Source organism: Typopeltis vanoorti, chromosome 23 (assembly GCF_054136105.1).
Source record: "Typopeltis vanoorti isolate ZY-2024b chromosome 23, IOZ_Tvanoo_1.0, whole genome shotgun sequence".
Lineage (NCBI taxonomy): Eukaryota > Metazoa > Arthropoda > Arachnida > Uropygi > Thelyphonidae > Typopeltis > Typopeltis vanoorti.
The window spans coordinates 44,271,782-44,294,763 of NC_143571.1; the positions used below are offsets into that span (position 1 = coordinate 44,271,782).

Sequence of the window (22,982 nt, forward strand, 5' to 3'; positions counted from 1 at the left end):
AATTTCAAGCCACATTGGCCCTCTGATTAGCAGGATGAATCAACACCAGGTAATAAATATTTACCACCTAAGAACTTTCATAAACACCCATGACCATAGCAGAATTCAAATCCATTGCTTGTTGGGCAGGGAGGGGGACCACAGTTATAGGCTAGATTGGCAAAGTAAAAAAAAAAGATACTTTGAAAAAACAAAGTTTCACTAATGGTAAATGGCAGTAATAAACTAAAAACGTGTTAACTTTGTGCACATTAACTTACAAAAGATTGACAAAGAAAATGAAAGAAAACAGTCAACAAGGTTTAATAACTTAGTAAAACCTTAACTCTGTTATCTATAAATTTAATACGTAAGCTGTTCAATAAGTAATAAGACTATATTTATACAGAAAACAGATTACCTTTAATCGTCATTGTTTACATGGTCTTTTTCGAAGTAACTACCATGAGACACGATGCATTTGTCCCAACGTTGCGTCCACTTCTTAAACACATGTGAAAGTCCGTTTTTTGAGAGTTCTTTCAAAACCGCCCCCCCAGCTTTTACACATGCTTTGTTGCTTTCAAAATGGCGGCCTCTTAGTGGTTTCTTGAGCTGAGAAAACAGCCAGAAATCGCACGGTGCGAGATCAGGACTGTATGGAGGGTAGGATATCTGTGTTGTTCTTCTGCAAAACATCCACTACACAACCAGCAATATGTGGCCTTGCATTATCGTGGTGCAATAAGAAGCCATTCTTCAGCAATGGACGCTTCCTTTTGACATGCTTGATGATAATCACTGCAGTGTTGATCATTGTCTCTGTGATGAATGTAGAAGGTCTTCCCTCACGTTCAAGATCTTCCACATTTTGCCTTCCTTCCTTAAAAGTTTTATGCCAGCGAAAAACAATTGCCTTCGACATTGCTTCATCATGGAAAGCTTCACGTATCATGTTAAAAGTGTCCAATGCCGATTTTTGCAAACGCACACAAAATTTAATCGCATAATGCTGTTCCAAGGACGCTTCCATTTCGAAGACTGGTAGCGCCTTGTAGGCGGGCCGATGAGCAGTTGCGTTTAGTCACGTGACACTTTGGCACATCAGCCCGTATACGCCATCTATCAACCTCTTTTGTTAATACACACAGAAACATTTCTTTATTCCACAGAAATTAATATTGTGATGAGTGGTTTTGTCACAGTAAAATTAATCTTATTACTTATTGAACAGCCCACGTATATATGATTTTATTATCATGAATACACCTCCAGTGAGTCCAAGGACTCAAAGAATTGTCCCTTCACTCACACTTAAATATCTCTCTCTCTCTCCCATCTCCCTTGAACATGGCACTTGCAACATCTAACAGTAGCTAGCCTATTCCACACATCACAAAATGCTTCCTAACCACACTCTTAGTCAGCTCCTACTGATTCAGCACTATTTCTACTAGCCATAAGCTATAAAATTTCACTTGTCTGTAATTGAAAAAGAGATATGATGCTAATATACTATATTGTATCTAACATACAATTGAGTATATTATCCTCTCCTCCATCTATTCCTCAGTCTAGACATTTTTATTCAAAGCTTGTAAAGTGTAAGAGTAACTTCTTTTTCTTAAAAGTTCATGTTCTTTTAAATGGCACAGTTATCAGATGTAATGAGTTACTACCTTACCAATGTTGACCTTAAACTTTTACTCCGTCAACTATAATCCCAAATCACTTACCTCATTAAATACTTGAGCTAATTCCCATTAATGTAATATTCTACCTAAAATGTCCTCCATCCAAAATGCATACCCTTACATTTGGAAACACTGAAACTGCCCATATAACAATTCAACCTGCAGGGATTCTATATCAGGTACGTCTCTTATCAATTTCCCCATCACAACATCATCAGCAAATAACTGAAATCACCATCCAAGACCATCAATATACAAGTTAAACAATGGCCCTTTCAAAACTTTTCACTGAACTAATTTCGTTCATTTCTGCTTTAAATATTCTATAATCTGCAAATCAGGCACAGGCATAGCAATTTGGCCAGAGGACACATATGATTTATAGACAAACTATTAATAGGTAGCAGATGGCATAGTGTGTAGATGTAACTGCACTTTCTGTTAATGGAGGATTAAGTAATATAAACAGTGGGCTATGTGGAGTAGAGTGTCCTCCTACAATAAATCCTTGGAAGTGGATCATCATCATAATAAATGAAAGTTGAAGTAGCATAAATTTTATAAAATAAAATTTTCACAAAAGTTATATCCAAAAGTAAGATGCCATGCTCAATACAATGGTATTGTTTTCTCACAAAAAAAAAAAAAAATTTTGGATCACGAACTATTATATCAGAAATACTATTTTCTGACAAGAGAAGAAAATATTAGTTGCCATAGAATGAAAGATATAATAATACTCTTCTGTATGAATATTAACAAACATTTCCCAACAAATACACTGTCTCACTGTTATGTTGCTAAGAAATTAAACATGATAAACTGTCTAATGAATGGAACCAGCTACATTTCTTCTATACCTATTAAACTAGAAGAAAATCCTCCTACACATACCAGATCAATTTGGTTTTAACCAACAAAACTTGTATGGTGATTTTAAAATAGTTGCTGTGTTTTTAGAGTGAAAGATGACTTCATGTCTCTTAATACTGAATAACATAAAAAGATATGCAATTCCATATATTTTTATGTTATTCTTTCTTGCTCAACATATTTTGTTGAGCAAGAAAGAATCTTGAACAACAAATACCAAAAAGGCTTCTGGTTTTGATGGTATCCCATCAAATGTGTTCCTGAACCTATAAGGCATATTATACTTAGCTGACATCCACCTCACAGCATGGAAGGAGATCCATATTCACTCTATTCAAAATAAATTATTGATTTATTGCTCTCACCTGTGCCCTCTAAATGGAAATAATGGAAGAGGTAATAAACAATTAACTTCTTTACCACTTAGGGAAATACTACAAATCAGTAACTATCAGTATGGATTCTGCTACTCAAAATCCACAGCATACTTTTTGTCTGCATCACCCAACTCTGGATATGTACAATGCAAAGGTTTGGAAAAAAACAACCGTATATTTTCACGTATAATGCGAACTAGAAATTTTGTTTGAAAACTAGCCCTAAAATGCCATGTCCACGTATAATGTGATCGTTAATCTTGTTCCCCAACATTATAAATAAAACAATACGAATTAACGAAAGAAATATTTATTTTAAAACAAAATGTCAAAATCCTTTAAATTCTTCTTCATCTTTTGAGTCATCAAACATTTCATTTATAAATTCATCTGTAGGCATTGCGTCATCAGTGTAGCAGTTGTCATCGTCATCATGCTCTCCATTTTGTTGTACATCATCCTCACTTTCGTATATGACGTCATCTTTGGATTCATCCATTGAATTACTTATGCCACATTTAAGAAATGAGCATTGAATCATTTCAGATGGTATCTAATCCCAAGCTTCTTTAACTGGTGACTAGGGTGATCTCAGGCTTCTGAAAATTCCCACCCTTTGTCATCTTCACCAAACCAGATGACATCCCTTCTCTCCATTTTTCATGTAAGTGATCTTTAAACGGCTTAATCAAGCGGCTGCAAAACGGAAGTTAGATCACCTGGTATGACCGCTAGGTCTGTACGTAGCGCACGTGCTTTCTCTTTGCTTGCCTCCGTTAAATGCACCCGGAACATATCCCAGCCACAATTGTACACCTTCTTCATCCATCCAACCTTTCTGATTGGCGCGAACAAAGACAACTGGTGGGAATTTCATATGCTTCAGAATTGTCTTCCTTTTAAATATCACTGTCAGCTTTAATTTGGTTCCGTCTGCCATGCATGCTAGAATAACGGTAAAATGCATTTTTTCATGTCCCGTTGTTTTTATGAGGACACTCTTTTCACCAACCGAGTTTGCTGTTCGATTTCCAGGCATATCAAAGTACATGGGTGTCTCATCCATATTGCCTATTTGGGAAGTTCATATCCATGACACTTCCGTAATTTCATGATAAATTTATGGAAGGACTCCACTTTTTCTTAAAGCTGCTATGGTAACTTCTGCGCAATTTTTGTTCGGTATCATAATGTTAATGCTTTGTGTTCCATAAATCTGTTGCACCACGCAGGCGAAGCAAGAAAAGATGAAATACCTGGTGTGTCCTTGAATTTACCATTCTTGAGTTGTAGAGCTCAAAAACGAATCGCATTTCTTGTTACTATAATGCCATCTTGTCGTTGCATCAAAATCCATTCATTTAGCTCTTCTTCGAGTTCTGGAAAGGATGCTACATCTCCACAACAGGCACGTTTCGTTTTGGGGATTTTTTCAAGACTGTCTTTTTGCTTATGCCAAAGTCTAATATTACTCTCTGCTACACCAAATTCTCTCACAGCAACACTGTTATTATGTTCTTCTGCAAACTGCACAACATGCAATTTAAATCCTGCTTCAAAAGATGAACGTTTACGTTTCTGTTGGCTCATTTTCAGGCTAGGTTTGTTTAACGAATAATATTTAAAATGAACTGTGGTTAAACCGATATAACTGTGCTAATATCCCACCAAGGGGGCAGGATATTAGCACTACTTACATTACTGGTTTTATGCGCAGATACGATGCGCGCTCAGTCGCCTCTTGCGAGTGGGTCAAGTAGATTTGGTTGCATAGGCATTAGGTAGTATATATTGTGTGTGCAAGTCTAATAAGATGTTATATTTTTTAAGATCTGCATATAATGCAAACCCTAACTTTAGACCATAAATTTTTGGATATACCGTATATTATTGCATTATACGCAATAATATATGGTATATCATTGTGCTTATTTCCAAGCAAACTGGATAAGATCTGGCATCTCAAGATAAAAGTTTAATGGAGTGAAACAGCACTAGGAAACGATTAAAAGAAGTATTTAATATTTCATCTCACTTACAGAGACATTATCAGGGAGTACAAAATGAGATTTTTTGTGCACACGCATAGCAGTACAAAACTAACTGAAACACATGGAAGAAAGACTAGAGTCCTAATTAGGTGGGGAGTGCCCTCCATGGACACCAATCGATGGCCTAGGATGTAAATTGGGATCTCAAAGTATTAGTGTTACCCAAATTTTAGGAAGTTTTAAGTAAACATATTTATTTATATTAGGCTGATTTTTAAAAGCAGCAGTAGATTCTAAAAACAATCTTTCTCTTCTAAATTTACTGTGATGGAACACGGTGGTCTTTTTCCGATTCATTCTGTGAGCTGTATCCAAAGTATGGTTTGCAAGGTCAGATTAACCAGAGTCATGGCTGCAGATGTACTTTTTATGTTCTTCCAATTTGGATGGTAGCTGATCTTCCTGTCTGTCCAGAGTAGGCCAATTTGCAAGAACTGAGAGGGGAGGAGGATTTATCTTTAGTGGAGCAGATAAGAATAGATAATTTTAAGTAGCCATCATTTTTTTTTTTTAACCAATAAGAATACAATTTGGTAGGCTAAATTCCAAATTGCCAGCCCATCCTCGTTCATTCAGTATCCAAGTAGATACCCAACAGGGTGCACCACGAGAAGGTGAGGATTGGACATTAGGTCAGAAGCCCTGGTACGGTTCTCTGCATTCCTTTAAAGGCTATGTGGAGGTTTCCATGCACATCAACAGTTCTACTGATTCGTTGACTATGAAAATGCCTATCTCTTGGCTTACTACTTTCCCATAAATTCCTATATAAATAATCTTAATAAATACTCTATTATTCCAAATATGCATATATCTATAAGTGGTGCACGTGCACACACTTTTACAATCAAAAATGAGTGCAAATGCCTAGTAAATGCATGCACAACATTTTTCATTTCATAATTTATAATTTATAATTTTTGAACTGTAAATGAGACAATTTTTGAACATATTATAAAAATGAATTATATGATAAATTTCTCTGATGTCTCCACTCCACTATTACTCTAATCCATTCCAACTAGTTACTTTTAGCCTGCAGCGTGTGTAAGAGAGAGAGAGAGAGAGAGAACTGATGCTGATAACAGCAAGTTGCTGAGGCATATTTGTTTAGTGTTTACTGTTGTAAACAGAACAGTCACTTGAACTAGTGCAAAAAGTTACAGATTTTTTGTTGCTATGCAGATTTAAGCAAATTAATTTAATGTTCACAATTTTATAGGTGATAGCTAGATGAAAAAAGGACAACATTAATATGAGAAATATTACATTTGCACATGTTTAAGTCTGAGAGTGAAAACTTGAACATAAAATGTTTTTCATGAGCATGTGGGCTGACAAAAATTAGGGGGAAGATTGTTTGAAATCTTTTTTGTTTGTGTTGAATATCTTTCTGAAGATGCTGTCAAGCCAAAAGGACAGTAAAATATGTCAAAGTAGTATTCAGTTTAAATTAATACTTCTATGAGTTTAACCAGCTTGGTTATTCATAGCTAATGATACATTCTCACTCCTACTCTCATCTACAAATGAATCACCCCAAGTTTGGCTTTAAATTCAATTCACAGTTTTCTGTGGAGTTTTACACTGCAACAGTGCCCAGCTTTCTCTTTGACAAATCAGGTACTACACAAATCACCAATCCTACAAATTGTTCTTTAATGAGAGGCTAATAACCTTGTTAATTACAATGCTATTGAAACCCAATCCTATTTCCCCCAAAAAAAAATTTTCTTCTAAACTGTGTGCATACACACCACTCAAAAAGGGAGTGCACATGCCTAGTAATTGTGCACAACATTTTTTTTTATAATCAGTAATTTTTGAATGTACTAAAAAACTAATTACATGATAAATCATACTTTATTATATTTAGTAATTTTTCTGTCTCCAATCCAACATTACTCAACTTAATACACTAATTAGTTACTTTTAGCTTCCAACGTGTAGACAAACTGATGTGCTGAAGTCAGCAAGTTGCAGTGTCATATTTGTTTAGTGTCTACTAAACTTGATCCAGCCACCAGGCCAAAGAGCTTTTGCCTTCTAAGATGTATGGTTTTCTGCTTTTTTCGAATAAGACTGGACATTATATACTTAACAGATCTACAAAATGTTGTTATATGCTATCTAGTCATTTCCAACTTTTGACAATATTGTGAACATAAGCTCTACACCTCACTCAGTAGCCATAATTTCAGGTTGGCAAGTTCCTTTTACTGTCTCCCTCTCAATCCCTCAAAATCTTCTAAAATAATTTGCTTTTTCCAATAATTCTAATTAATAAATCTGTTTGCATAATGTGTCCAAAATACAATATCTTCTGTTTAGCAATCAATGCCTCCAAAGATCATTCTGTCTTTATATTCTCTGAGAACTATATTAAATCCTTGCAGAATTCTTAGTCATCTCCAAGGTCACAAATCAATAAATTTTTCTTTGCTTTTTCTATTACTGTACATTTTATTTTCTCATAGTAGTTCTAATTCTCTTCCCCAAACTTATTCTTTCAACAAAAGTGGTATATGGAACAAGGGGAAATACAAAAGATAAAAGATGCTGGCATGGGAGAATTAAATAAGTAGTTATATATAAAAAAAAAAAGCTCTAAGAGGATGAAAACTGTTCAGCAAAAAAATAAATAAATACATAAATAAAAGAAAAATATTAAAAGCTGGGTTGAATTTACACAATTTGGAAGATTCTTCATTAATTCATATTACAAGAAAATGTTATATGGATTAATGAACAATAGAAGTAGCAGCCATACTTTTTAATAAAGATGGAATCATGTGACTGCCAGAAGAAAGATTAGGATGATATGGGAACGTTATTTTAGAGGATCTGTTAAACCACGATGAAAACCATGGTTAAACTGGAATCAAGAGATAATAAGGAAATAGGTATATTATTTATTGTTATCTCAAGACCCCAGGTCTTGAGATAACAATAATAATATACCTATAATAACAATAATAATATATGGTGTCTTGAGGTCCTTTTGTCGTACAAAGAGTTCATCATGCACCTTAAACATGCTCAAATCCTCTGCAGACACCACACTCTCAGGAAAGGCATTCCAATCATTCACAAATCTGCATGCAAAAAACCTGCTTCTCACCCCCCCCCTGCTCATACCATCCTTATACAGCTTCCAGGAATGTCCTTCGGTTCTCTCCTGACTTCCACCACTTGCTGTAAAACCTCTCCAACATTGATCTTATAACAATCCCTTATTAACTTGTATGTCTATCATATCACATCGCTTCCTCCTATCCACTAGACTCTGTAAATTGCATCTTCTCAACCTTTCCTCATATTTGACATTCCAGAGATCACAAACTATCTTAGTCGTCTCAGGACCCTTTCCAACATCTCTTTGTCCTTTTGAAAACCAGGTGACCAAATCTGTGCACAGAAGTCCATGTGTGACCTAATCAAAGCCTTATACAATGGAAAAAGAATCTCCTTACTTCTACAAGTCAGTGTCAACCACATCATTCACAGAATTCTTTATGTTGTCCTCACAATTCTGGCAATGTCTCATAAATTTCCAAACCTTATCCACTATCATCCCAAGATCTCTTATTTCCTCCACCTCCAACAATATATCCCACAAGTATAAATTCTACGTCTCATCGTTTCCCAAATTTTAAAACCTTACATTTTGCAACATTGAATTCGCATCCTTATTTCCATGCCCATCATTCAATTTGTTCAAGTCTTCTTGTAAGGCCACAAGATCTTTTCTACTCTTCATAATTCACCCCAACCTTGCATCATCAGCAAACAACTGAATATTCCCATCCATATCATTAACATACAGGTTAAACAACAATGTTCCTAAAGCAGATCCCTGAAGCACATCACTAGTGACTTGCCACTTCCTGGATATTGCTCCCCCACCCCATACATAACTTGCTGATACCTATCAAATAGCCAATCTCCAATTCAATGCACTAGTCTAATATCCAACCCCATCTGCTCTAGTTTGGCTATCAACTTATCATGCAGTAATCTATCAAAAGCTTTGCAAAATCTAAATTTATTACTGTGTATCCTTCTCCTCTCCTCAAGGAAGCTATCACCTTATTGTAATAAGTAGATTACTAAAATATGACCTCCCTTTAGCAAATCCATGCCGTCCATCACAGATAATACCATTGTTGTCAACCCACTTCTGGATCCTAGTTCTCATCAGATTATCCAACAACTTAACTACAATACCTGACACATAGATAGGTCTATAATTTGATGCCCGAGTTCTATCACCTCCCTTATGAAGCAGCACAATCTTGCCTTCCTTCCACTCCTTTGGAACTAGACCCAGTGCAAGACTCATATTAAAAAAATATGTCAAGGCAGATGTCAACTCCCTGGCACATTCCTTCAGAATGCATGGTGATATATTATCAAGTCCCACAGCCTTATGAACATCAAGTTTGTTCAATTCCTCATACACCTCTTGCTTAGTTACAGTCAGTCTCTCCTCCCTGCCATCAACTGCTCTCAATCTCTCTAAGATGTCACCATTCACAAGAATGAAAGACCTTTATGAACTGCTCATTAAGTATCTTCACTATATCTTCCACAGTAGTTGTCCTTATACCATTTTCTCCAATCAATGTCATCTTTTCATAATCTTTTTTTTTTTTTTTTTTTTGGCTACATATCGAAAGAACTCCCTAGGATTCTTTTTGGCTTCATTAGCTAACTGTTACTCATACTTCACTTTTGCTACCCATACCAACCAAGTCACCTGGTCTTTGTAATCCTCATGGAATTGGTTTTGGCTAGGAGTACTTGCAAGCTGTCTTCTGAGCCTTCTCACAATCAACCTTGTAGTTCCACATATACCTTTCCTCGCAGAGGTCCTCACACTGCTGGCAACCACCCAGGTAATCACTTCATGATCACTCTCACCAAATGGAGGGTGATTTAACACCTCATGTATAACAACATCCTGTGATGAGATAATCAAATCCAAGACCCTCAATCCCTGTGTGCCCTCTGTTGCATACTACCTGAGGTAGTTGTCCCTCAAAAACTCGAGAAACTCATTTTCTTCACTTCCAGTTGCTGTCTCATCATGCCAGTCCATATTGCCATAATTAAAATCACCCATAATGATCACCCTTTTCTTATTTGATTGGCTAATTTGATTATACATTTCATGGTCACTACCATCCACATTATCAGGTCTATAATAACATCCAACTAAAAATTTCATTCTATTCACCTCTATCTCACCCCATACTGCCTCAAAACCACTGCCACTATTTCCCTCTTGCTCTACCTTGTATGGACATAACTCTTTCTCTATCATCTATATCATAGCAGGCCTGCACAACTTGACTGTCTTTGAGGGCCAAACCCAACTTTGACCACCTGACCAGGGCCAGATCACTTCGAGACCAAGAATCTTAGACTAGTCCACTGAAGCTAAACTTAAGTAAATTTGTTAGGTCTACAGTAAATACTAATTAATATGCATACTTAAATTTTATAGTTACAATTAAAATTATAATCAAAATTATTTACAAACAGATGTAGGTGCAAAATTTCTCAATAAAAAACACTCAAACATAAACACAAAGTTTATTAATAATTTCACTGAGAATATCACACTTATTCTCAGTGAAATATCAGTGACTGAATGTCACAATGTGACACATTGCATTTCTTTGTTGCCACTATTTTATCAATGTTTGGTGTCATGTTTGAAGTGGCCATTTTTAATATGGCCTCTAAATTGATATCACTTAAAGATGAACGCTGTTTGGTTTTGTTCAAGTTCATGACACCGAAAATGTTTGTTCACAAGTATATGTGCTCCCAAACATACAAAATACCTGGTAGGCAGTACCCAACAAACTTTTAAATTTATCCTGATCCAGAATAGAATAAAACTCTTGTACAGTACGCTCCTTATGCTTGACCAGATAGTTTTCAGAACACTGGAGATCAATAACTTCAGATTTCCTGCTTCGACAGAAAATGGATCCTCAATCACTTTTATGCGGACTTCGTCTTCATTACTCAATGGCATTCTTTTCTGAAACTCCTCACTTAGAAGTGATATGTGCTTCTTATATTTTCCGCCCACCATTGAATGATATTCTGTCGACAAGTTAAGAAATGTGACATATCCCCCTTAGCAAGTTGATTTTCAAACAAACTTAATTTCATTTTGAATGCCTTTATAAGAGACATTAACTGAAAAACAAACTTATTTTTTCCTTCAAGTTGTAAGTTAAGGTCATTCAAGTGACCAAAAATGTCACACTGAAAATAAATCTTGATTCCATTCTTCATCCATTATTTCTGGGAATTTTTCCATATCTTCTTGAGATTCCAAAATTCCACTAGTTCATTTTTTAGAGCGACAAAGCATGACAAAACTTTACCAAGCTCAACCAACATACATCAGTGTGGCATGGTAGATCCTCGTATTGAGCATCATTTTCTTCTAGAAACGCCTGAAACATTGTGTTTCAAACCCCAAGCTCGAATATAGTTGACCAGAGCAAATACTACTTTAATCACATGATCAAACTGCAAAACCTTTGAACATAGCACCTGCTGATGAATTAGGCAGTGAAATTTTGTCAATGGTTGACCTGCATACTGTTCAATAAATGTTACAGCACCAACATTTTTTCCACACATATTTCGGTTACACACATCTTTACATTTTCTGCGATCTCCTTTCCTGTTGTTCTTCCTTTCATTGAACACAAACCAGCAAGCTCCTCTGTCACCTCAAAATTCTTATTAACACTTCTTACATATATTAAAAGCTGTGCAGTACCTTTCACGTCAGTACTTTCATTCATAGCAAGCGAATAATAGACAAATTCACTAGCCGAGCAGGTTATCATTAAGATCCTTGGCAATATCAGCCACTCTGCGCTGAACAGTCATGCGGGACAAACTGATATTTTCAAAATTATTTTTCTTATCAGGACACAAATCAGAAACGGCAATCATCAGACACTTTTTTATCAACTCTCCCTCAGTAAATGATTTGCCAGAATAAACTATTTCTTGTGATATTTTTAAGCTTACCTTTGTGGCAACTTCATTTGCAGATGTCACTTTTTTAAAGACTTGTTGCTCACCGCTAAGGACTTTCAATAACTTTGCTGCTTTTATTTGCTTTTCACTTGCATCCAACTTGCCAAGGTTAGGATGTTTCGATTCAAAATGACGTCTCAGATTGTACTCTTTCGGCACAGCAATAGATTTCCGGCAAACAATGCACACTATTTTGTCGTTAAACTACGTAAAAAATATTTGTTTGTCCACTCAGGGTTAAATGCTCGCTGTTTACGAATCTATTTTACGCTTTTTACTTAAGCTCATTATGTTGAGATTGACAATATTAATTACAAAAAACTAATGATGAAAAAATGCTCCAGCTACAACCAACCACTACACTGCCAAAGCCAGTCAAGGCACGGCAACTTTGTGTAATATGATTCATTCTCTTTCGTAGACATCAAGTCGTTATCACGGAGATGTAACTTTGAATTTCCCCGTTTTATAATTCAATCAGGCAGACGGGCCAAAATAAATAGCTTTGCTGGCCGCATGTGGCCCACGTGCCGCATGTTGTGCAGGCTTGATCTATAGCAATCCCTCCTACCTTTTCACCCTTTCTATCTTCACAAAACACACCATACCCTTTCATCTCTATTCCTGTCAGGATGTCATCCAACTATGTCTCATTTATTCCAACAATTTTTTGGTGAACAGACTCAATCAATGCAACCATTTCATTTGCCTTGTTTCTTACACTTAGTATCGGATACAAACATAACAGTTCATTCCTGGATCTATAACAAGTTTCACCGATACTACTTATTAGATGCGATTTCTCCATACTTAACTCGAGCCATTTCTTTTTCTTTTTATTCATCTTAGAAATTTCTTCAAATCCAACTGTTTTCCTTTGATCTCAGGTCATCCCCTTTCCTTGTCTACACATGCATTCATATCCTCTTGGAGCATCAAACACTTTCTTATGCTGTATTCCCTGTCCACACTAAGCCTTCCCGTTTTCCTCTTTGTCTTGCACACTTGTTCTCTCATTCTCTATATTCATGGTACCCACTTCTTCATTCATAACCACCACTCAATCTCTCTTTCCTTACTCTCCTGCCCTTTCACATCACCTCTTACTTGATCAGATTCATTCTCTGCACTCATTTCTCTACCATCCAGGAGCAGTCTCTCCAAATTACTCACACCAAAACCATTCAAATGTAGTCCATCAATACAATTCAATCTGTCCTTCAAACTCATTCCACAGATTAACAAACTGCATTCCTTTCTTCTCACACATTTCCACTAAAATATCTTCCACTATCTTAGCTCTCTGCCTCATCAACTTATCACTGTCATACCTGAGCAACACAGGTATGACGGTGTTGAATCCATCTCAACAAACTCCTTATATCCAATCTTACGTGTTCCTTGTTCCCAGTCAAGTCATTTGTCCCTATTACCACTACCAACTCTTTTGCTCACTTACTCCTCATATCCAATGCTTCAATTACTCTATTCATTTTACCTACAGGAAAACAAACCTCGTGCATCTTCTTGTTTACCACACCTCTAATAATCGAATCCCCACACAATGGTACTCACAGGTCTTTCGTTACCTCGTTCATATCGACATCTTATATCTTGAATTCAAGATATTACACATCTCGAATTCTCTTCATTTCACACTGCATCCGTTTCATTTCTTGCCTCATCTTTTACCAACTCGGCTTTCAAATCTTGCATCATTTTTTGCTCTCATTCACTCTCTCAATTTTATTGCCAGTCACACACACTAGTTCAGCATCAATGCCACTTGCCACCTTACCATGAATTGAACTCCGTTTTCTGCTATATTCATATCGCTTTTATCATTCTTACCATCGATTGTTGAGTTCATCAGATTGTAAATGAATACTATGCAAAAGAGAACAATGGAAAATACGAGGGTGGTCCGAAAAGTTCTCGGCCTAACAATGAAAAAAACGAATTTATAATTAAACATTTTTTATTTTTCAACATAATCTCCCTTAAGACTAATACATTTATTCCAGCGATGCTCCAGTAGTGGTTCTCAGTAAGATCTGCAAAATACTTCTCTAAAACTCTTTTTAGAGGGGTATTTTTAGTTTTGGGAAGAGATAGAAGTCAGAGGGAGCCAAATCTGGGTAATAGCGTGGATATTCCAACAATTCATAGTGCAGATCCCTTAATTTTCCCATTGCCAAAATACCTTTGTGGGCAGGTGCATTGTCCTGATGAAAGATGTTTTTTTCTTTCTGCAAACTGGGTCTTTTCTCACGAATTTTTTCGTCCAGTCTGGTTAAAAGATTGGAATATTCCCTGGTTATTGTTTTACACTTTTCAGATAATTAACACATTCCCTGCCATGCTCCTCAGGCATAGCTTATTACCGCACGCCAAGCACTTTCACTTCTTCGAGGTCAGTACGATTAATCTCGTAGAGGTCAGTAATCGACATCCGAGTATATTCGTAGTTGGCTCGTGAGGCTCATATACCAACTACGAGTATACTTGTAGTTGGCAGCGAACGTATTAATAAACAAAATGCCTTTAGCATCCCAAAACACTGATGCCATGACCTTTCCTGCTGATGGAAACTACTTTGTCTTCTTTGGCACTGAACAACTGGCTTCTGTCCACTGTTTTCACTGCTGTTTGGATTCTAGTGTGTAATGGTGTTGTGTCCCAATTTACGATTATTAGGCTTTCAACTATCCTTACATGTAAAACTCTACTTGTCTTTGTCCAAATCTTATTTATATACAAGATATCACCCAAATACAAATATTCAAGCTTCTTCACCCCTTGGTGTCCCTAAATATTTATTTTATACTGAGCCTTTCAGGACATTTAGTTAAGATATAAATTACCAAAATATGTCTGAGCGTGAACCTAATATGTAATCGTGACCTTTTTCTTTTAACTTAACACCCTCCCCCCCCGCATGATTAGGTTCGTACGTTGTTACAAGTGGTGCATTGAGCGGCAATCTCAAACAACTGTATTTTCAATGAACAAAAAAGTTTATTGAACTCTTAAACATGGTACAATTCATTCTTTATCAAATAAAACTCCATTCAATACTAAGAATATATAATACAAATTTTCACTAGCCAAACACAAGTATTAGGTTAAGATCCTACAGGAGAATTGTGATCATATCGCCATAACAGATTCTATACATACAAACAAGTATAATCCTAGAACTAGTTGATCCTTTGTCTAACCCCTTACTGGCTTGATCACGCTATAATTCTGTATTTTCTAGGACATATAATAATCGGTTACTCTAATTTTCTCACTAAGACAATATGAATTAAAATTATCCTTTCGCTGAGCTAATACACACTTTTGACCTTTAAAACTCTCTTAATTAAAATACAATGTACATGCATAAATCTCTAGGCACATGAATTACGTATTAATTAATAATAACAAGCTCAATTTTATTCTAGTTTGACATGTACTAAAGTCCTAGTATAATTCTCATTAATCCTTTCAACTGTTCAGTAATTGAACAATGACTAAAGTTACATGTGATTTGAATTGACACGAGATTTCACAGTAGCTTTTGACTTGGGTCTTCTACACTGGTCTCTACCCTTTTCCAATATTTTACCTTCCTAGGACGAACTCTTCTATAACTTATCACTCCTAAGTTCTTTTGGCACTAAGATGGGCTTTCACAATCTTTACCTCACATTCTTCAATCAAGGACATACATAGAAGCATCTATTCTATGGTTGTGATTTTCACCACATGGGCAGTGACTGCTTTATAGAATTTTCTTTCTCTCGTTACGATCACTGGGCGATAAAATACACTGACATTATCTTCTCTCCTTTTAACTAAACGGCGTCCCTCGTTTCTTACAATAGGAAAACGGAATCGAAATCACGCACACTTTGTTTCCTTATTGTGTCGGACGGAGAAAACTCTTAATCCGTCACTCAGGAAAACCGTGCGAGACCTATCCGAAGACTCGTGAAGAAAACTTTTGAGGAAAAAAGCCTTGTGTGGGGGGGGGGTTCCTGACCCTTTTATATGATGACCCCTACCAGCACCTTCTTCAATTCCCCCCCCTTACTGGAGTCGATTTCACTGACCAATTAGAGTGGCGTTTTTCAGCCAAAACATCATGCAGTCCGTGTGCACGTGACTGACATGTGACGAAATCTCAATTCGGGAATTATGACCTTGAGCTTTGGTTTTTGTTTAAGCTAACCTCTATGTCATCTATACTAAAATAATCCCCTTCCAAAAATTTTCTAAGAATTAACTCAAATCTTTAATCTTTTATTTCAAGTATAAAAACTAGCCTCTCACATACAAAATCCTATGACTAATCTTCTTTGCTTTAGTTAACCTTATTTTATCATATCACAACTGTAATAAAATTCCCTTCCTTTTTTTTTGGTTCAACAAACAATTTCAGCTATATTTTTCACTTGGATGCAAGCATGTTTTTCTTTCTTTTTATTTTTTGTATTCATTACTTTCAAAGGCTCTTAACGATATCTGCTTAGGAACAAGCTTGCTTACTTAGTTATCTATACCGGGTTTTTATTTCTTCTCTTGTTACATCACAATAACTGAAAATTTCACATTCTTAAGTTATCAGGGTGTAACAATGGTGAATCCAAGACTCATCCACAGTAATAAATCAACACACAAAATCAGTTTTATTCTTGTTAAAATGCTCCAAGCACTGTTCAGAGATTTTCATGCGTGTTTTTGATCTGCTGTGAGCAAGCGTGGCACCCATCTTGTGCAAAGCTTTTTATTTGCAACTCTTCATGCAAAATATATCCTACACGTTCTTTTGAAATGCCTAAAGTCTCAGCAATTTCACGCACTTTGACTAGCCGGTTATCCAATAGCATATTGTGCACTTGATCAATGATTTCTGGTGTTGTTACACTTTTTAGATTTTTTTTTTTAAATGTAGCCGTACCAGCCTTGAAGATGATCTACATGAAGGACATCTTCAAGGCTGGTACGGCCACGTTTAAACTTGGCAGCACATTTCTTAATTGTTGAAAACGAAGAAGAAGAGTGCCCATAAACTTTTATGAACTTCAAATGAATCTTTTGGCGTTAAACCTTCTTTTACAAAGAATTTTATAACGCACGATACTCAATTTTATCCATTTCAAGGGATACAGACAGCACTTTTGCTTCAGACAGCTGTATAAAACAAACTACTTGATAGAATGACTTGCAGTTTCACATGGATTTTTATGACAGATGTACCAACTGATAAAAAAAAATCTTGCCGATAGTGTTGCCATCTATGGTTGAGGCCGAGAACTTTCCAGACCACCCTCCTAACTACAAACAGTATCAAGATAATATTTTCTAATATGCATTTAACTATTTCAAATTGCAGAATATATCAATATAAACTATTGAACAAAATAGCAAATAATAAAAACCATTCTGTAAATAAATCATGCACACTGATTTACAAGGTGTGGCTATAGAAGTAATGCAATAAGAAATATTTACTAATCCATTATAATCATGTTCTAATTTTGAAAATATAAATTTGATAGAATTATTCTTAATTCTATGAAATTTATCTTTTCAAAATACCTTTCAATTTGACTACAAATGGCTTCATGTTATTTCTTAAAGTTGGCAAATAAGCTATTTTAGTTATCAGCTATAAAGTGATGCTCAAAATTTACAGCATCATTGTTGCAAAAAACTTTCCTGACATTCAATTTATTATTATCAATTATCACTCTCTCTCTCTCTCTCTCTCTCAAAAGAGCCAAATTTTAACCCTTAAATTTTTTTTTTTTTAATCAGTCCTGCAAGTCATCAGCCTTATGTTATCACTGATATCTTTCGAGCTTTTAAACTTAAAAATTTTTGCTAGTGATATTAGTTGATATGATCCTAATATAGTTTTAAAACTTGCAGATTCCAACATCACACAAAAACAATGCTTTTTTCTCAAAATACATTCTTAATGATTGGGTTGTTGATTTTTTAAATTGCAGAAAAATGAAAAGAAAAAAAATGAAATACTAAGGACATTAATGTTCACCTGATAGAATTATTCAAAGATAAAATTGTTAAGCACACAAAAAACTAAAATTAATTTGAAAGTTAATTTACAAAACTGCAAAGTAAAAGATGATTCACAGATAAAAGGAAATGAGAATCATACAAGTTAGAAAACATTAAAACAATGGCATCAAAAAACGAATCTTCTTATTTAAGAATTTTAAACCTGAAATTATAGTTATGCATGTTCTCTAGAAATAATTCCCATAACTCCCCATTATCATTTTTCCATTACAGCATTATTGTTATCAGCTTCCAGAAATCTTTGCATCCTTTCTGCTCAAAATGGTACTTTTCTGACCAGTTACTTATTCCGTGTAAATCCCAAATCCAGCCAACCTTGGAGTGCTGCTCTCGTGTTTGGGTAATGGACCTAAGATCTCCCTAAAAATTCTTGATACTGTTCAGAAAAGGACAGTTCAGTTGATTAATGGCATCTCTTACAGACTCTTCAGACACTTCCTCATAGATCAGTTTCTGCACTGGCTCTCTTAAGATGATTAAAAAACTAATTAATCAATGATGGTACTTAAGTTCTCAATGATCAATTTTAATCCAAAATTATAAAAAAAAAAAAAAAAAAATAACAGAATTACCTGATAGCGCCAAGAAATGTGGAGTGGACCATAATCAGAACCAGAGTAGCCCGAACAATTAAGGAGTAAGGGCTGGTTGCGCTGGGCTACAACCACTCCTGATGATAGGTGGGTGAAGCCCAGAGTTAAATCAACAGTTAAGCCTCCTAACAGATAGGGGAAAAAAATGAATAAGCATCTTGATATAGAATGGAAAAGGAAGATGAAAAACTATATTATGCATATAAAATTACAAAGTAGCACATATATACAATATATACATTATATTATATATTACTTTTGTAAATACACCAAGTACTTATTGAAATATTTCACAGCAGTGATGGAATAGAGCAATGTAGTAAAGTATTTCTACTTTACTATTTCCATTTAAAATCAAACTTTACTCATTTAATTTGTGTAAAAACATTCACAAATATTAGGCATCTCAAAAATTAGTTGCAAAGAAGTTTTGTCACAGATTAAGGGAGAGGGGAAACAAAGATTATCCAGTTTCAGTAAAGAGAAATAATTTCTCTTTCAGTAAAGAGAAGAAATTATTAATTAACTAGTTTTTTTTTTTTTTTTTTTTCGGGAAAGTTATGTTTATATATTTCCTGATATCACAGCATATAGAAATGCTGTAGAACAACAACAGTCAAGAAAAAGAATACAAGCACACATGGAAGTGGTACAGTGCGTGACAGCAACAGATGGTAAACATCGAGACAGATAATATGGAAACAAAAGACTGCAATATGATGAAATCTAATAGCAACAAGTACTTTATAATAGGAAATGGAAGTTTGGGAAGAATGGAAATCTGCTTAATAAGTAGGAGATAGAAGAAGCAGATTTTCAGTCTTATGTAAAGTGATATATATATATATATATATATAACAATATAATTAAATTTTGCAATTAGGGGTATACTAGATAAGCAAATAATGAAAGTATTTTCTGAGAGTAAGATTCATGATGTAACAGATATGGGAAAGCAGGTGGAACAAGTGGAAGATATGATTGTGTTAGTCAGAACAAATGACCTGAAAGGAGAGAGAGAGGGACAAGCATGATATCAGAGAAAGAAAATGAGTTGAATGAAAACAGCAAAAAAAGTAAACAACTGTGAGCTTGTTACCAAGGTGTCATAAGTGATTCAAGATAGAGCTGCGATTGTTAATAATTCAATGAGCAAACTGCTAGAGAAATGGCATATAGTATGTACATATATAATGTTTGGAGAAAGAATTTTATACTTGCAGGATGAATTACACTTATACAAATTTGGTGTTAGGTGCTTGGAGAAAGTGTCCAGTAAAGTAGTAATTACAGGTAATCAGAAAACCTAGACATAGGGTGATTGCATGAAAACTTTGATGCCCCAAGGTGAAATAAAAATTGTGTCAGAGAAGAAATGATATGAAATATTATCCCAAAACAGTAGGATCAGTTTAACCAAAGAAGAAAGGCAATGACTGCAGCAGCAGGATAAGGAATTTGATTGATGAATTAACTCAGTTTCTCCAAGCACCTAACACCAAATTTATTTAAGTGTAATACATCCTGCAGGTATAAAAGTTTCTAAAAACATTCAATACATACTATATGCCATTTCTCTAGCACAGTCTGCTTGTTGAATTACTAGCAATCACAGCTCTATCTTGAATTACTTATGGCATACCTTGGCAACAAGCTCACAATTGAACTAGCCAAGTTTTATGAGTTACGTGAATATATGTCAGCCCAGTGGTTGGTTATCACACACATTCATCAATACCAGAAAGCATCACAAAAATAAATAAATGAATTTTTAGACTTGTGAATGATATGCGACCAAAAACTATTGGCATTACTGAGACGGCTAACTTAAAGGAATGGAATATGAAAAATACAGTGCATTCATCAAGGGCAGAAAGGATGGAAAATGCATCGCTAATTAGTGCAGAGTAATTAAATAGAACAAGAGTAGAGAACAGTGACAATGTGATGGTATTTTATGAGTAATACAATACAGGGAAGGGATTTGAGACTGTTTGATGTGAAGTAGAGATTAACAAAACAATACATAGTTAATGCTCTCAAAAGCAAGCTAGGAAAATGGCAGCTATGAGGAGAAAAGTGAAATCAGATTGTGAAAAGTAGTTGGCTTTATTGACAATGGAAAATTTGCAAGAATTTTTTTATTATTATTATTATTATTGCTAACTGGTAAGTTAAAGAAAAAATAATGAAAATTAAATGCCGGCCTAGTTGGCCGAGTGATTAGTGTATCCACTTCCCAGCCAAAAGGCTGCAGGTTCGAATCCCACCATGGGCATGGATGTTTGTGATTGTCTGTGAAAAATACTAGTAGTGGTGGTGGATTGAGTGGTGGAGACAGAGAGATGTAGAGTAAGTGACCTTCCTCGATGAGTCTTTGGACTCCCTGGAGGTGTCAGTAATAATAATAAACTTAGGGAATACACAATCAGCTTAAAGAAGTCTAATAATTTTACTTCTTCCCTCTGTCTTTCTGGTTATTGAATATTTGGTTTATCTGTCCAATAAGAAGCCAAATTTTGCATAGCTATTACAAGTTATCTTCAAGTTCTCTCAAATTTAAGTTGCAAATTCTCTTCTGGAAAGAACTTGCAATTTAAATTATGGACCATCAACCCATTAGATTATTATTATTATTATTATTTGACACCTCCAAGGAGTCAAAAGACTCATCGAGGGAGAGTGTGCCAACAGCATCGAACGATTAGTCCCCTTCCAACTACTAATCGCGCTCAAACTTACTTAACTGAGCCATTAGTAGCAGAGGCTCTACCAATCGACCAACCTTTGCCGGCAAATCCTATTTTTTTTATTTAGATTTATTTAGATCCTATTTTTATGACCAGGATAAATTCTATTATGATTGTATAAAATGCTGGGTCACAGAACAGAGGCAACTGGGATGTGCATCCATCGACAGCAGGCTGTTGAATGACAGAGCACAGCATACAACCAAGAAAATAAAACTTAACTAATATGAATGATTTCTGATGACTGAATTTTTTTTTTTTTTTGTCCTCCAATAATAAATTTTACATCATAGAATATTATATACGCATTTACATTTTTCACTCTTCCTGCTTCTCTACTGCATCAGTAACATGTTAACATATATATGTGTTAACTTGACAACTGTCGAAGCACCTGGGGTGGTGGTGCCCCTAACAGCTTCCTCTCCCACTCACTGATACACTTCACTCACTTTCACACAGACATTTAGTTTCTGTTGCTTGCATCTTCTACAAATACTTCTATGGCCACTGTTCATTAGAATTAGCATCAATAATACCCCAAATGCTATCAAATCGATTCAAACACATGCAGTAACTAACAAACACCCTCTCACAAAACAAATTTCTCCTCCTCGTTGTTGATCCTTTCTACTGCTGCCCTCTGGAACAGCCGGCCATCTTATGTGTTTCTCAAGGAATATAATCCACAGCTCTTCAAGATAAATGCAAACAACTTCCTTTATTCCCATCCACAGTACTAATGTACTATAAGTTGACCAACCGCTCGATGGATAGGTTCTCCATAAACATTAAAAAAATGCCATGAGTTAATGTGCACAGATCACTTAACAGGTGAAGATAGGCATTATACCAGTTATAGTATACTGTAATTTACCTTGTTCATAATTTATTATCAGTTTAATTTAAAAGTCCTTTACAGTGAGTCTTTGACTCCATGAGGTTTTGTTTAATAATAGTATAGTGCAGTGCATATTTGTATATCCCAGTTGACAAGAAGTTATATTCTTGATTTAATTCTTTACCCAAGGATAAGCAAGCACAAGTTTGTATGTGAATAATCATAATGATTCACATAATCATCATAACTGGTCTACTTGTATATAAAGGCTGTTGATTTCACATCAAATATTTAAGCATCTCATAATGCAAAAACATTATGGAAAAAGTCACTATTCATTTTTTTAGTTTCAATCTTCATTGAGGTCTCATTAGTGGAAGCTAGAGTCAAGAAAATACCAACATTAAATCAATGAAGTGCATATTTGCATCCTTGTAAATGTCCAGAAATAGGAAAAGTGAATTTGAGAATACAAAATACAGTAAGTACTGTATTTTAGTGTGATCACCATTTTGGTGTGGTATTTTATAGTTCAAATTGTCCAGAAAGAAAATTTCCATTCATAACACTGAGCCTATGGTAAATTAGGATTTTCATTTATGATGGCCTGCCTAGAGACTTTGCATAGTAATGGTTCTCAAGATAGGGCAAAAT

General features: G+C 35.2%; 1 protein-coding gene across 1 annotated transcript in view; it reads right to left on the minus strand.

Annotated features, from left to right (window-relative positions):
* The window catches only part of LOC150093808 (protogenin-like), a 497,946-nt gene that overhangs the window by 438,256 nt on the left and 36,708 nt on the right, over nucleotides 1-22,982 (minus strand). Inside the window, exon 2 of the mRNA XM_090412521.1 lies at nucleotides 18,717-18,862. Within this exon, the coding sequence (XP_090268647.1) occupies nucleotides 18,717-18,862 (146 nt within the window). The remainder of the gene's footprint in view (nucleotides 1-18,716; nucleotides 18,863-22,982) is intronic.